Below are 17,597 nucleotides of genomic sequence, written 5' to 3'. Positions count from 1 at the left end.
TTGAGATTTTTCATCTGAGCAAGTTAAGTGCCCCAGAAAAATTCGTCTTTACGGACTATTCTGTTTTGACAGATTCTGCCTTTTATTTCGCATTGCCTGTTTTGCTATGTTTGATGGATCTCTTTGTTCCATTAACTTTCAGTAGCTTTGTGCAATGTCCAGAAGTGTTAAGAATGATTATGTCACCTCTGAATATATGAATTTTCAATTATGCACTAACCCTCTAATGAGTTTGTTTCGAGTTTGGTGTGGAGGAAGTTTTCAAGGGTCAAGAGAGGAGGATGATACAATATGATCAAGAAGAGTGAAAAGTCTAAGCTTGGGGATGCCCCCGTGGTTCATCCCTGCATATTTCAAGAAGACTCAAACATCTAAGCTTGGGGATGCCCAAGGCATCCCCTTCTTCATCGACAACTTATCGAGTCACCTCAAGTGAAACTATATTTTTATTCGATCAAATCTTATGTGCTTTACTTGGAGCGTCTGTTTGCTTTTATTTTTGTTTTTGTTTGAATAAAATCGGATCCTAGCATTCTTTGTGTGGGAGAGAGACATGCTCCGTTGTTGCATATGAACACATGTGTTCTTAGTGCTACTTTTAATGTTCATGGCGAAGGTTGAAAACTGCTTCGTTCATTGTTATATGGTTGGAAACGGAAAATGCTTTATGTGGTAATTGGTATAATGTCTTGAATAATTTGATACTTGGCAATTGTTGTGCTCATATAGATCATGTTTAAGCTCTTGCATCATGTACTTTGCACCTATTAATGAAGAACTACATAGAGCTTGTTAAAATTTGGTTTGCATGATTGGTCTCTCTAAGTCTAGATATTTTCTGGTTAAGGTGTTTGAACAACAGGGAAGACAGTGTAGAGTCTTATAATGCTTGCAATATGTTCTTATGTAAGTTTTGCCGTACCGGTTTATACTTGAGTTTGCTTCAAACAACCTTGCTAGCCTAAGCCTTGTATTGAGAGGGATTACTTCTCGTGCATCCAAATTCTTGAGCCAAAAACTATGCCATTTGTGTCCACCATACCTACCTACCACATGGTATTTCTCTGCCATTTCAAAGTACATTACTTGAGTGCTACCTTTAAAATTATATTATTTGTCTCTGCAATATATAGCTCATGGGAAAATAGCCTTAAAAACTATTGTGGTATGGAATATGTTGCTATGTTTCTTATTTCTTATAAGTTGCTTGTTGAGCGGTAACCATGTTTCTGGGGACGCCATCAAGTATTACACCTTTGTTGAATATCATGTGAGTTGCTATGCATGTTCGTCTTGTCTGAAGTAAGGGTGATTTTCATGATCAAATGGTTTGAGTATGCATAGTGTTAGAGAAGAACATTGGGCCGCTAACTAAAGCCATGAATCATGGTGGAAGTTTCAGTTTGGACACAAATCCTCAATCTCTTATGAGAATATTATCTGTTGTTAAATGCTTAAGCATTAAAAGAGGAGTCCATTATCTGTTGTCTATGTTGCCCGGTATGGATGTCTAAGTTGAGAATAATCAAAAGCGAGAAATCCAATGCGAGCTTTCTCCCTAGACCTCTGTACAGGCGGCATAGAGGTACCCCTTTGTGACACTTGGTTGAAACATATGTTATGCAATGATAATCCGTGTTAATCCAAACTAATTAGGACAAGGTGCGAGCACTATTAGTATTCTATGCATGATGCTTGCAACTTATAGGATGTCTTATACATAACACATATGATTTATTATTACCGTTGACAAAATTGTTTCTATGTTTTCAAAATGAAAAGCTCTAGCACAAAAATAGTAATCCATGCTTCCCTCTGCGAAGGGTCATTCTTTTACTTTATGTCGAGTCAGTTTACATACTTCTTTCTATTTTAAAAGCAAACACTTGTGTCAACTGTGTGCATTGATTCTTACATGTTTACCTATTGCACTTGTTATATTGCTTTATGTTGACAATTATTCATGAGATATACATGTTGAAATTGAAAGCAACCGCTGAAACTTATATCTTCCTTTGTGTTGCTTCAAAGCTTTCTACTAAGAATTTATTGCTTATGAGTTAACTCTTATGCAAATCTTATTGATGCTTGTCTTGAAAGTACTATTTATGAAAAGTCTTTGCTGTATGATTCAGTTGTTTAACCATTGTCTTTACCATTGCTTCGAATCGCTGCATTCATCTCATATGCTTTACAATAGTATTGATCAAGATTATGATAGCATGTCACTTCAGAAATTATCCTTGTTATCGTTTACCTACTCGAGGGCGAGTAGGAACTAAGCTTGGGAATGCTTGATACGTCTCAAACGTATCTATAATTTCTTATGTTCCATGCTACTTTTATGATGATACTCACATGTTTTATACACATTTTATGTCATTATTATGCATTTTACGGCACTAACCTATTGACGAGATGCCGAAGAGCCGATTCTTTGTTTCTAGCTGTTTTTGGTTTCGGAAATCCTACAAAGGAAATATTCTTGGAATTGGACGAAATCAACGCTCGGGGTCTTATTTTTCCACGAAGCTTCCGGAAGACCGAAGGGGATACGAAGTGGGGCCACGAGGTGGCCGGACCATAGGCCGGCGCGGCCGAGAGGGGGCCCGCGCCGCCTATGGTGTGGGCCCCTCGCGCCGCCTCCAACCCTACCCTTCCGCCTACTTAAAGTCTTCGTCGCGAAACCCCCGTACCGAGAGCCACGATACGGAAAACCTTCCGGAGACGCGGCCGCCGCCAATCCCATCTCGGGGGATTCGGGAGATCGCCTCCGGCACCTGCCGGAGAGGGGAATCATCTCCCGGAGGACTCTTCATCGCCATGATCGCCTCCGGACTGATGTGTGAGTAGTTCACCCCTGGACTATGGGTCCATAGCAGTAGCTAGATGGTTGTCTTCTCCTCATTGTGCTATCATGTTAGATCTTGTGAGCTGCCTATCATGATCAAGATCATCTATTTGTAATGCTACATGTTGTGTTTGTTGGGATCCGATGAATATGGAATACTATGTCAAGTTGATTATCAATCTATCATATGTGTTGTTTATGTTCTTGCATGCTCTCCGTTGCTAGTAGAGGCTCCGGCCAAGTTGATACTTGTAACTCCAAAAGGGAGTATTTATGCTCGATAGTGGGTTCATGCCTCCATTGAATGCAGGACGATGTGACGAAAGTTCTAAGGTTGTGGATGTCTTGTTGCCACTAGGGATAAAACATCGATGCTTTGTCTAAGGATATTTGTGTTGATTACATTACGCACCATACTTAATGCAATTATCTGTTGTTTGCAACTTAATACTGGAAGGGGTTCGGATGATAACCTGAAAGTGGACTTTTTAGGCATAGATGCATGCTTGATAGCGGTCTATGTACTTTGTCGTAATGCCCTGATTAAATCTCATAGTAGTCATCGTGATATGTATGTGCATTGTTATGCCCTCTCTATTTGTCAATTGCCCAACTGTAATTTGTTCACCCAACATGCTATTTATCTTATGGGAGAGACACCACTAGTGAGCTGTGGACCCCGGTCCATTCTTTACATCCGAAATACAATCTCTCGCAATATTTGTTCTTTCTTGTTCTTCGCAAACAAACATCATCTTCCACACTATACGGTTAATCCTTTGTTTTCGGCAAGCCGGTGAGATTGACAACCTCAGCTGTTACGTTGGGGCAAAGTACTTTGATTGTGTTGTGCGGGTTTCACGTTGGCGCCGGAATCCCCGGTGTTGCGCCGCACTACACTCCGTCACCAACAACCTTCACGTGTTCCTTGACTCCTACTGGTTCGATAACCTTGGTTTCTTACTGAGGGAAAACTTGCTACTGTACGCATCACACCTTCCTCTTGGGGTTCCCAACGGACGTGTGTTAACTGCACGCATCAGCGCCTTAAACCGATCCGAAGGGAGTATAGAAAAATAAGAACATGCGTTTGGGGAGAAGACAATTAAATGGGAGATGCCTTATAATATCTAACAGTTTTTGAAAACTCATATCTCTTATTATTCCTAACAAAGGGAGTAGTAGTTACAAAATTAGCAGCAAACAATTGCCGCGGTAATAGTAAAGTGTTTTTAAGACCTAAGAGGATAATGCAACCGTTTGTTGGCAGAGAATGATAATGAATCTACCAAGTAAGCAATGTACAATCTAACAATTATCGATAAAGTTGTTGCCTAAACATGCCAATATGAGATATAGTTTCGAAGGTCTAAGTCAACAATAAAAATAAAACGTTTTAGGTTGATAAAAGTTTTGAAAGTACAAAACCACGAATAGGATTTCTGACACGGTCCTAAAATTCGAATAAATTAATTTGAATGGGATGGAGTATTTTGTTTCAGCGCGTTGTATTTCATTTCACGCTTCCAAACGTACTGAAGTCTAGTTGGAGAAAATATATTAGTAAACGAATCTAAACAAAGCTAACGATCACGCGCTCCAAAGTTAGTGTGTCGGACAGCTCAGACCACACAAGAACACACGCTGCCACCGCCAGATCCCACCCACGCACTCACCTAACTGCCCTAATAACTCCCCACGTAATCTAATCCCTCCATTATTATCACATCATCATCATCATCACCGTCGTCGTCCAAGCATCGAACATTCACAGTGTACTGTACAGCTAATTTTCGCACGACCAGTAATAAACAACCAAAACAGAAAATAAGAAGCCGCCCACCGAGAAGGGAACGCGAGGCCAATCTGGTGGCGCGCGGTGGCCTCGACCTCGCACCCAATCGCCGGCCCCCGACCCGAATCCCGCAGCCGAGGAGCGCAGGGTCGGTCGGGCGGGCGGGCTCCCCTGCCCTGTCACCGGCGGCGGCGACCATGGCCGGAGCCATGGTGGACCGGGCCAGCAGCGACATGCTCATCGGCCCCGACTGGGCCAAGAACATGGAGATCTGCGACATCTGCAACCGCGATCCCGGGTACGGCCCCCCTCCCCCGATCCATGCCCTGCCCTGTCGCTCCACCTGTTTTGCCTGCCCGCCCGCGGATTCGCTGCCCCCTTCGCCAGATAGTACGTATGTTGCTAGCTGCGCGGTGGCGTTTTGGCGCGGGGAGCTATGGCGTGGATGGAGTTGGCGCGATCTGGGTAGGAGTAGGACGGACTAGTGTGATTTTATGTCCTACTATGACCACGTAATTGCTGGAAATGCTCCCAGTTCCGACAAATTCCGGCACTCGCTCCGCTTTTATGAGCGGTTTCGTTTCGGCGATACCAGACAAACGGCTCGAATTTGGATCTTCCTGAAGCGGCCAAGCGAAATTTTGATAGTATGCAATCCGGTGGCCTGGCTGTCCGGGGGAATTGTGAATTGGGATTTTGCAGGCGGTGGTCGGTGGATCTGGCAACCTCCATCTGTGTTCTGGTTTCTCACAACATTCAGTCCTATAGCGGTGTTCTTATCCTCATTGTTGAATGGGGATTGACATATGGCGGGAAGTTTGAGAGAACAGCTTCGTGCTTGGTGTTCTGTTGGCTGGCTACGCCAAATGGTATTGACATTCTGCAATTGAGTCAACTGGCTTGAGCGTTGTAGTCCTGGAACCCTTTCGTTTTGCTGGAAAATGAAGTAAAGGGCTATTTTACATCATGCAAATTTCTGTAGTGCAAGCCCATGACCCAGATTTATGTTCAAACATTTGCCCTTACACACCTATTTTTTTGGCGAGGACAAAATATTCAGGTTTTGATAATGTCACTCAATCTACTCATTCAGTAAACCGAGAGTTTCATAAGTTTGGTATGCATAGTTCATGCACCTAGGCAAAACATAGAAAGTAAAGGAATGGAAACAAACAGTGCAGCTCCTGGAGGCACTTGCTTAGAGCTGCATGAAGAGGGCAGGTTATTCAGTCTGACAAGATATCCAGAAGTTGCATGAAAGATGAGTAGTGCTGTGAAGTTCATTGCAACCCGGAGGACAGCTTAGAATATTCTAGTTGGTATAATCCTTTGGGTTGCTCTTTCTATGTTATGTAGTGACAGGCTGGAAATATTACACTCCCTCCGGACCCGATTTATTTGTCGAAGCCCATACATTCAAATCTGCTATGTCCAGTCATATACGCCAATTAAATGGGGCCAGATGGACTAACTAACAATATTGGGATGGATGATACATAATTAGATATCATTCTAAATCAGCCTTGAAAAATTATTGTCACAATGCTAATTGAATGCTGAATTGCTTGTTCACCAAAGTTCTTACTGAAATCAGTTGTACTACCCACAGTCTTTCTAACTGACCTAGCCTAGTTCTTCATGTTAAACTCTGACATCTGAAGATTTTGGAGAGTGAAGAAGTTCTGGGAATACTGTTGGTTGGTTTTTTAGTTTCATCATGTAGGAATGGCCAAGGTACTCTTATAAGTTATAACATGTCGGCATAGGTCAACTGCTGTCCATCGTTTTTCAGTAGTTACTGTTCCTTTAATCATGTTTCTCCTTTGATTCATGGGATTTTCAAAGGATTTATGTAGGATTGCGATCCTATGGAATTTTTCTTGTGGAAGCCGTTTGATTCGTAGGATCATATCCCATAGGAATCTTGTAGTGTAAATTTCATAGGAGAAAAGCATTAGGTTGGACCTCATGAAAAATTCCTTCACCACAATCAAAGTGAATTCCTCTTCCCATGGGATTCAACTAGACATGGCACCCAAATCCTATACGTTTCTTATCCCTACACTTCTCCTAACCTATGAATCAAAGGAGCCGAGTTGATTCCTTATGTAATCATGTAAATGACTATATCTTCTGAAGATACTAATTGCGTCAATATTGCTAGTGCCTTATAATTTTGCTTAGCTTTAGTTTTTAGATCTACTTCTACAGTTTTGCTTGCCCCTCCTATTTCCCGAGCTACTTCTTAGAAGAACACCGCGATGCAATGTTTTATAGTTGCACATGTAATGAATGATTCTTATCTTAGTACAATATTGCTTAATAGTTATTATTTATTACTGCAGTTGACTGCTTATTAGTTATTACTTGTTGCTACTAAATTAGCAACGGAACCCACAAAAGTTGATGCAGTTTGCCTGTTTAATATGTCTGCAGGTTTTGAACAACATTTAGGTTCTATTCTAGATTTTCAAACTTGTCATATAGGTTGCTTTCCTTGATTACTAATCCAAGTATTACGATTTGAGATCAAATAGTTGAGCTGACACAGTAGAAGTATCTTGACTTATAGGGTTATAGCTACTGTTTGTTTCCTGTGATGCATGCTTTATTTATTGTCAGTTATTGATATTTATTAGTTAACTGTTCGCCTGGTAACAGCCAATCCAAAGATGTCGTGAAGGCTCTCAGAAAAAGGATTGGGCACAAAAATCCAAAAGTTCAGCTTCTTGCATTAACTGTAAGTTTATTTGCAACCTCTGTTCTTCAGTGGTGTTATTGCTACTTTGCTGTAGTCATCAAGAAGAAAAGTAGTTTAGCTGTGCTTTTTCAATAACATCAAACATACATGGCTGCTACTTAGCTGTATTTGCACATTTTTGTCTGTATTATCTAAATATCCTGTTTGCATGTGCATCTTCCTTGTATGCTTCATGAGTAGGTGCTTATTTCATCATACCAATGCAGCTTGCAACACCACTAAAAATCATGGTGTACTTGAAAATGGTTGGAAAGGTTATTGCAGCCTATAAATCAGACGGTATCACATAATTAACTTGTATATTATTAGTTCTTTGTCCAACCAACAAAAAAACTAGGATAGTTGGTGAGGACATAACTGGTTTGGAATCAGTTTATTTTGATAATTTTATGTTCCATTAGTTTATGATTCATTATCATTTGAACATGTAAGCAGGAATCATTTGTTGTCTTGATGATGAACTGATAATATTCTTCTATTTCAGCTGCTGGAAACTGCAATAAAGAACTGTGGGGATATATTCCACATGCATGTTGCAGAGAGAGATGTGTTGCATGAGATGGTCAAGATAGTGAAGAAAAAGGTATATCATCCGTCAAAGTTCTGAAACTTCAGTTGTTTTCTCCCAGTCTGCTGACTGCATGATGTTATATTTGTCTCATCTTACAGTCTGATCCACGTGTCAAAGAGAAGGTTCTGGTTCTAGTAGATACATGGCAAGAAGCTTTGGGGGGACCACGTTCCAGATATCCGCAGTTCTATGCAGCATACCATGAGTTGGTGGTATACTTTTCAAGCCCAATTTATTTATTAGGCTCTGGATTTTCACTTAGCACAGTTGTTCTGTTTTAAAATGTTACTACTGATATTATATTATTATTTTGTCTTAAATTTAATGTCATTCAGTATGTGCAAGACATTGAATGCAATGGTTCTATCTTGATTCTACAAATTTACCTTGCTGCTTAAAATAATTATGCTTATTCCCCCTTGCAGCGTGCTGGAGCTCAATTCCCCAAGAGGTCCGACAGACCTGCACCGCTGTTTAATGGTCAGTCTCCAGCAGAGAAAAGTATGCGTAGTCCTGACCAACGGGATGAAGCTGAATCTTCTGCTGGAAATGACTTCCCTGCTCTGAGGTGTGCTTGCTTTCTTTTAGCTGTCATTTTCTGCTTTGAGATGACACATTTCTACTGGCAAAATTTTTCTTCTGGGCTTACACTTGATTGGCATTTACTGAAACACACCACAAAATCGTAAATTTTCTCATGGAGACTGCAAAATTATGGTTATCTGCTAGAACACATTAGACTGATAGTACCACTTAGGATTCAGAAAAGAGAAGGGTTATGCGAATTCCTATCTGTCCTTTGAAGAGAAAGAAAGATATAAGGTCGAGCATTAGCCAATGACAGGGGCTTCTAAGGAAAGATAGGACCCTTTTCCCTCTCTATCTGTTTATCATAGATTTTGGAATAAATAATAATATTCTAATTGGTATAGTGTTGATCCTGCAATCCAAAACTTCGTGGCATCCTTCAGAGGGTTGTCGATTTTGTGATGTGCTCATAAAATGTGAACCAAGTGTAGATTCTAACAGCCAGTATTGCCTTTATTATTTGATCTCTTTACTAAAAAAAACTTCTTTTCACTTTATAATTGTGCTCACTAGTATTACCTTGTTCCCACTTTAATGTATGGCAGTTTGTGATAGAAAATGTAAACAAGAGTTTGGAATCTTGTGTAAGGTTAGTTTCTGCCACTTCTGTCGTACTGGCCTAGAGATTTGGTTCCGTATTATGAAGTAAAAAACAACATGAAACTATAGTATTACGTATGTGCCATGATTTCCACATCTTGTCTACATTGCAACTTAAGCTTCTTCATGATTTATTATCAACTTCATGCGCTCACATGAGATGAATGTTCATGTACAATCCTTTTAGAAATGGTAAATTCAAGAATGACTGGTGTCATTTTGTCTTCTCTTCAGATGGTGTGTATAATCGCTTTACTGTAATCAGAGTGCGGGTCATTATAATTAGTTTTCTTTCTTGTGTCTCCAGTGCGCATCTTTGATCAACATGTCTACTTCAGTCTAGTTTACCTTATTTCATGTAGCAATCTGATGTTCTTTTTGGATGGAATGAACTGAGTACTGCTTTTATTTTCAGTATGTCAGAGATTCAGAATGCTCGTGGTATCATGGATGTACTAGCAGAGATGCTGAATGCTTTAGACCCTGGAAACAGAGAGGTACCAAAATTCCATAAGCATGCTTTTTAATTCAACCTGCACAAAAGTATGGACCTAGTATTATATATTAGAGTTACAACCAACGGCTGAACATGGTATTCTGTTTTGTTATTTTCGAATTTACCGGCTTACAAAAAAAAACCCAACATGTTTCTTTTGGGAAATATGTCCTGATCAGTTTTCAAATATGAGCTTGTCTTTAAAATATGTTTTTTGTTCTAATTGCTTACATTCATTGAACTATTCAGTATTCATGATATCCAATGTGAGGTCCAAGATGCCAGGGCTTCAAGGCCAACTGTCTTATACATGACCTATAAGGCTATAACCACTCCTGTCTGTATTGAATCCAAGTTACATCGCTTGAATACTATGCTCCCCCTGTTATCTATGTTACCATAAAGTAAGGTATCAAAGCGTGAAACTTATCTGGCTACCCTTAGAGTTTATGGTTTCAGGAACATCCGTGTCTTAAATTAGGTGTTGGGCACACCCTTGTCCTCGAAATCTTCAGTATAAAGCAGTAAACAATGTAAAGAAAATAATCTACATAATTTGGAATAAGATACATAAATATAAACTGCATTTTAAGCAGAAATTCAAAGTGTGTAGTGTTCTTGCTGTATTCATGGCATGCATAATAATATAAAAATCTCTACACTTATATTTTCCGAGGTTTGTTGATTATATATTGAAATGCTATGCACACAGGGACTAAGGCAGGAGGTAATTGTGGAGCTTGTTGATCAGTGCCGCACTTACAAGCAGAGAGTGGTCCAACTAGTTAATACTGCCTCGTGAGTGCACTTACTTTTGAATCCAGTCAATCCACTAAATTTTACATTACCATTTGTTTAGTTTTCTGTATCCAATGTTAGCCAATCGCACATTTGAAGATATAGATAGATATGTATATGGCCGTGAGGTTTACTTTCTTAAGCACCTTCCTGAATCGTCTGGTAAGAGGATGTTGAATTTTCTGCTTCTTTAATCTTACCAGTTTTGTCTATTATTCATGTGTAACTTTTTTTCTGTGGTATTTGATCGTATTACTCAAGAAGACATGAGATATATGTTAAAGTATCTGGATACTCCAAAAGCATCAGAGTCATTAAAAGCTGACACGAGTAGCTTGTTCTGTTTGTTTAGCTGTCTCTGTTGCATTGAATCTACTTATTATTTGACTAATTTTTTCCTTTCTTATTCACAGGGATGAGGAACTTTTATCGCAAGGGCTTGCCCTGAATGATGATTTACAGCGTGTTCTTGCAAGACACGACGCAATTGCTGCAGGCATTGCAGTCCGAGTGGAGAAAAAACCAAAGTCTCTGCAGGCACTTGTAGATACCGAGGATTCTGCAAACCAGGACTCTAAGAAAGAGCAAGCACTAGTGGATATCGGTGACCCCATAAGCCAAGATTCTAAAACAGATCCAAACCAAAGGTTCCTAGTCTTCTCCTACCATGTTCGCATATGCTTAGTTCTACATAATGTTAGGAATGATTTCAGCTTTTGAAAGTTTCTTGCTGTTCATAGGAATGACGTGTACTCTTTATATGACTGCTCTTATTAACCTCTGTTTCAATCTGACCTGTCTTTGTAACAGCACAAGTGAGCAGTCTCCTTTTGAGCAACTAGCGCTTCCAGCACCTCCGTTGTCAAATGGCTCAGCAAACCCCCCAAAACCTGATTCGGGCGTTGATCTTCTTAGCTGGGATGATACCCCATCTACAGCAGAAAATTCTCTAGCTCTTGTTCCAGTCACTGACCCTTTGGCTGACTCTACTTCAAATCAAAGTGCTCTGGCAATTGTTGACATATTTTCTCAGAACAATGCTGCTAACAGCAATTCCAGACCACTTGATCCCTTTGGTCTGGATTCAAGTCCCACCGTTCCGGGAACACAACCATACAACACACAAACCCAACATCCTGCACAATCACAACAGCCTCCTCAGCAGGTGGCACTCTATTCTAATGGGAATACTGTAAACCCTGGAACATCTTATGATCAGGCGTCGCAGTTTAATGGCACAAATTCTGGGTGGAATGGTCAAGTTGCCAACCATGTGGCACCCCCACCACAGCAAATAAACTACGGTATGCAATGCCATTTTGACCATTACTTTTCTGTGTCTATCTCTTTTATATCTTTTGAAAAAGTAAATCATTGTAAGTTAAATGTATGTATCTTTGACAGACTATACATTTTTGCATGTCTGTTTGAAGGATTTGTGATAGTCTTATCTGAATTTTGTAGATGATCAAAGTGGAGCCCTTCCGCCTCCTCCTTGGGAAGCTCCGTCAGTGCCAACCGATGAAATGTCAAATGGCCAATCGGGTGGTATGCATTCTCTCCAACCTCCAACAAGCCAGTTTGGCGGTGTGCAGCCATTACAACCGCAGACCAACTATATGGGAGGTCAACAAACCCAGCCAATGTATAGCAACCAACCGGGAGCTATGCCACCTCAGGCGATGCAACCCAGCCAAATTGTTGGAGCACAAATGCAGCCAGGCTATGGGAACCAGTTTGGGCATCTGCCACCACAGTCCATGCCAATGCCAGGCATGCAATTTGCCGGTATGCAACCTTCACCAATGCCAGTAGCGCAGCCAGGTATGATGTATGCACAACAAATACCGGGCGCCCAGTTTGGAGGAATGCCACAGCAGCAAATGTATGGTCGTCAGATGGCGTCGCAATATGCGTATGTGCAGCAGTCAGCTGCACAGTACTACAACCAGGGAAGGCCAGCGTATGGGTACCCTGGCACCAACGACCTGTCCCAGAGTATGTATGGTCTCTCCATGCAAGACAGCTCCTATGCGGGAATGAATTCGTCCTACCAGACGACACCCTCTTCATCACCTTCCATGGGGCAACCAATCAGGCCATCGAAACCTGAGGACAAGTTCTTTGGCGACCTTCTGAGTATAGCCAAGACGAAGCAGAACAGGGCTTCATGACACGACCGAGTAAAAGTGTAATTGGTCTAATATATTTTGTCTATGTTTTCTTACAATTTTTTCCAAGTGGCTTGATCATACACTTGTGGCTCCCTTGGATGTGTAAGCTTCAGTTTTGTTGCGCTGCTTCCAGCCCACATTGATTCCATTAAATTCTTTACTACGTGTGTAATGGTCACGCCAGAGAGGAAAACATTGGTAAATGATGATTTAATAAAGTTAAATTGTTGTGAGGCAAGATTTTCCTGATAATAACATCCTTGATAACAGATGTATTGACATGTTCCAAGCTGTACCAGCATAGGGCGTAAAGGGTGTTTCGTCTTTTCAGCATCTGTCCTTCTGACGTCGATTTGCTTATCCTTCAATTACACGCTTCTTCTGTGCGACGCATGTTGTTGTGTACCTACAAATGCGAGGGGGTTCTTTTAGGACTATAGTATCTAGATTTAGATGTATCTAGATACTTTTTTAGTGTATAGATACATTAGAATTCAGACAATTTGAATTTAAATAAATCTCCAACATCTTTTTCTATGGAAGGAGGTAGTAGTATGTTTTTAATTAAGGAAAGCATTTAGATCAACAAGACACGTACTGAAACAGTAAGTAAAGTTGTCAACATGCACAGCCCCTAACGCCAACGTCTTTAGCAGGCCGATTCCATGAGCGCATGTGAGGATTTCTTTTTTATACTACCTAACATGTGATTGAGAAGGGGTTGATCTCTCGAAGTCACTGAGGACGAATGAGGAAGACTCAACTTATAGTAGGATAACGCTGGAACGGCGGGATTAGCCTTTGGCGAGTTCGTGATGAAACCCTAATTTACTCTCTTTTGTTGCTTTCCCTTTTCAAAAAAAAAAAACTCTTTTGTTGCGATGAATACCCTGTCTTCTGCACTTCCAGGGTATTTTACTAGTTCAGATGGTGACAAAAACCAACCATATATACCTATTTTGATGATCAAAAAATAAACCACATATACATATATCCCTATCTTTTGGTCATGGCCAAACATGTTCTTCCTTGGATAGTTGCTAAAACCCATCTCACAAAGAAAAACAAACATGTTTGGCGTGCACACATGCTTCCTGGACAATATATCTTCTGGTCTATATTATTAGCTTTCCTAACTTGCACAACCAATACCCTCACCGAAATATGTGAAATGGGACAAATCTGACTCTTATTAAGAAGTTCAGCCAAAATGATCTCCCTTTCTAAAAAAATAATTTCAGATCTAGCTCTTTTGCTCAACGCGTTACATCACGGTGTTAAGGTTACACATCACAACTCCTCGCCTGAAGATGTTGAGGTGCCGAGGCGACATGTGCTCTTGTCCAGCGTGGACAGACTTAAACACCCTTGAATAGGGCTTCGAGGTGCCCAAGCTCTTCCCTGGACATTGACCAAGTCAAGGCGTTGAGGTGCCGAGATGATATGTCGCTATGGTTCGACATGGACAAGCTTAATGCCTAGAACATGAACATGAGTGTTGGGGGCCAAAGTTCAACGCCATGAAATGTGGTGTTGACCCCATTCGGGGTTTTAAGCTTGCTCACGTCACACAAGAGCGCTAGGTCGTCTCGAACCGAGGCCTTGGTCATATCCAAAATTATTTTCCGGACATCATTTTCGGCTAAACTTCATGGCAGCTTTCAGGGCCTTACTTAAATCCAACGCGCACGTGACATTATACTTTTGTTGCCACGGTTTCCTACAAAACATGTTAGAGGCAACAAAATACCTAAGATTGCATGATACATGTGACTAGTAAACTACCCGGCTTGTGTGCCAAGAATATAGCCCTTGGACGAAAAGAATGCCTCATCGGCCCGGTGAAACTACTCCCCTGGTCCATATTAATTCTCTCTAATGTAGACATATCTAGACATATTTATTTCAGATACATTCATACTAGTGACAAGTAATATAAATTATAAGGAGTATTTTGGATTCTTCACAAGGATGATTGTGTAGGTCGGTGCCAAGAATGCAAAGCCGCGCGTACGAGGGCGATATACTATGCATATTAGGCGCGTCAATTGATTTGCGCCGGAGGATGTACCATTCTACCACGCCGAAGTTCGATGAACACCTGCTACTTGTCGGCGTGGACAACACTCGCTAGCTAGCGAAAAATGCCTAAATTGTGGTGGACGATGAGGTGATCATCCTTGTTAGAATATAAACCGTATATGTATTTGTATAGAGATACGGTTGTATATGTGTAATCCTGTATGTGTCCATGTCGTATGTGACAAGGACTCTGTCTTGTATTCCCCCTATATATAGATCAATACAAGACACCACAATGTGTGGTTCCTAAACTCTTACATGGTATCAGACGCAAAACCCTAACCCGGACCGCGTCGCCCTCCTCTTCCGCCGCCACCTCTGCGAGCCACCCACCTCCAAAACCCTAGATCCCTTCTTGGCAGCCATGGGCGACGACAGCGAGCGCGCTGCGAGGGAGCTCAAGGAGAAGCAGGAACGCGAGGCGACCAGCAAGCTTGCCATCGCCAACCCCGCGAACTCTAGCGCGGGCCTCTTCTCCATCTCCTCGTTGCACGCCCAAGCCGTCGGCCTCTCCTCCATCAAGGGGCATGTTCCCGTCGAGCTCGCCCTCGACACCGGCGTTCACCGCCAATGGCGCACGTTCTTCCGCACCGCCCTTCGCAAGTACGCCCTGTTGGATCACATCGACGCGGCTGCTCCGCCCGATCCGACGCCGGAGTGGACTCTGCTCGACGCCACGGTCGTCTCGTGGCTCTATGGGTCCGTCTCCCTTGGCCTCCTCGACGCGAGTCATGAAACCGGGCGATGATCCTATAGCCGTCGAGCTCGGACCAGCATCAACGGCCTCTTCACCGACCACAAGATCAACCGCCAGCTTCATCTCTCCACCGAGCTCGACGGGCTTGACATGGGCGAGCCGACGATGAAGGACTACTTGACTAAGGTTAAGAGCCTTTCGATGGCCTCACCGATCTAGGCGCTCCGGTCGACGACGCCAAGCTCGTCATCCAGGTGTCTCAACGGCCTCCCCGAGCAATACGACTCGGCCGCTGATCTCATCTCCCTCATGCCCGGGATGAACTTCGACAAATGCCGATCTCTTCTTGAGCTTCAGGACATGAAGAAGAAGAACCGTCGATCCCGCTCTGGTGACACGGCTCTCTACTCCGCCACGCCCAACCCAAACCCCAACCCTGGCAAGGGTGACGGCAAGGGAAAGAAGAAGAAGAAGAAACAGGACAAGGAGAAGCAGGATAAAGAGGTCGCGCCCGCCACGGCCCCGGTCCCAGCCGCCCCATCTTGGACGCCAATGCAGCTTCCCTGGAACGGCGCCTTTCAGGTGTGGCCCTACGGCCAGGCCGGCTTGCTCGGTCGGCAGCACTACGTGCCCCGCCCCACGCCGCCCTCTCATGCCTACTACGCGCACAGCCCATATGGTGCGGTTCCCTCCTACGGCTATGGCACTCCACCATTGCCCCACGGCTACGGCAACACCGCTCCCATCGCTCTGCCTCCGTCTCCGGCACCCTCGACGGCCTCCCGGGACCAACGAGGCTTTGCTCAATCGGTTCCGGACTATGGGACCGCAAGCTCCTCCTCGTGAATGGGTGATGGATACTCGGCGCATCCTCCCACTTCGCGTCCGACCCCGGTATGCTCACATCCGTGTCTCCCCCTTCACCTTCTTCTCGTGCGGTTATTGTCGGTAATGGTTCCTCTCTTCCGATAACTCGCTACCGGCCACGCACGTCCCCTTTTATCATCCACTCGCCCACTTTACCTTCGCAATGTCTTAGTAGCTCCTCACATTGTCAAAAACCTTCCGTCCGTACGTCAATTCACTACCGATAATCATGTCTCCGTTGAATTTGACCCCATTGGTTTTTCCGTGAAGGATCTCGCGTACCGAGACCGAGATTCTCAGATGCAATAGCTTCGGAGCTCTCTACCCGGTCCGAGCTTCTTCCACCGAGTCCACCCACTGCCTTCCTCGTTGCCGATTCCGCACCGTGGCACCGTCGACTCGGACATCCGAGCCGGCCTGTCATGGACTCCTTAGTTCGCTCTTCGATTATACCTAGGGAAAAGAATAAAGATAAGACTAGCTTGTGCAATGCCCGTCGGTTAGGTCGTCATGTTCGTCTTCCTTTCTCCTCCACCAATCGTGTAACCGTCGCCCCTTTTCAAATAATACATTGTGATTTGTGGACGTCTCCGTTGAGAGTATTTCTGGGTTTAAGTACTACCTTGTTTGTCTTGATGATTTCACTCGGTATGCTCGGGTCTATCCTCTACGAGCAAAGTCTGAAGTTTTCTCTCACTTAGCGTCCCCGCATGCCTTGGCTCACACCCAGCTTCAAGCACGCTCGCAAGCTATACAATGCGACAATGGTCGTGAATTCGATAATTCTCTCCTTCACACGTTTGCCAACAAACATGGCATAGCACTTCGCTTTTCATGTCCATATACATCTCAACAAAACGGTAAAGCGGAAAGGATTATTCGCACTCTTAACGACATCACACGCACTCTCCTAATACAAGCTAGCATGCCACCTCGCTCCGGGTCGAAGCTCTTCATACAGCCGTGCTTCTTCATAATCGGCTTCCCTCCAAAGCCATTGCGGGGCGCGTCCCCTTCCGCGCCCTTCTTGGTAAGGATCCCTCCTATGCTGGTCTTAGGGTTTTCGGATGTCTGTGTTACCCCAACACCTCGGCTGTTGCACCGCATAAACTTGCCCCTCGCTCCGTGCCTTGTGTGTTTCTCGGATATCCGTCGCATCATCTAGGCTATCGCTGCCTCGACAGGTCTACCCGGAAGATCATCATATCTCGTCACGTTGTTTTCGATGAGACGAGCTTTCCCTTCGCTACCATCGTGTCCTCTCCATCGTCCACTCCTTCCTTGCATACCTATGAGTTTTTGCAGGTCCCCGAGCAA

At 43.2% G+C, this 17,597-nt stretch overlaps 1 protein-coding gene across 1 annotated transcript; it reads left to right on the top strand.

Moving 5' to 3' along the window:
- The first annotated feature begins 4,810 nt into the window (after nucleotides 1-4,810).
- Nucleotides 4,811-12,872, top strand: LOC124667430 (TOM1-like protein 9). Its single transcript, XM_047204713.1, has 10 exons — nucleotides 4,811-4,944; nucleotides 7,308-7,386; nucleotides 7,892-7,990; nucleotides 8,077-8,190; nucleotides 8,404-8,546; nucleotides 9,582-9,663; nucleotides 10,375-10,460; nucleotides 10,874-11,107; nucleotides 11,271-11,764; nucleotides 11,925-12,872. Exons 1-10 carry the CDS (start codon nucleotides 4,844-4,846, stop codon nucleotides 12,632-12,634), a joined length of 2,142 nt encoding a protein of 713 aa, XP_047060669.1. The 5' UTR covers nucleotides 4,811-4,843; the 3' UTR covers nucleotides 12,635-12,872.
- Nucleotides 12,873-17,597: the final 4,725 nt, after the last annotated feature.

This window comes from Lolium rigidum, chromosome 6, assembly GCF_022539505.1.
Source record: "Lolium rigidum isolate FL_2022 chromosome 6, APGP_CSIRO_Lrig_0.1, whole genome shotgun sequence".
NCBI lineage: Eukaryota > Viridiplantae > Streptophyta > Magnoliopsida > Poales > Poaceae > Lolium > Lolium rigidum.
The sequence above is the reverse complement of the archived record's forward strand: the minus strand, read 5'-3'. Positions and strand labels throughout refer to the sequence as shown.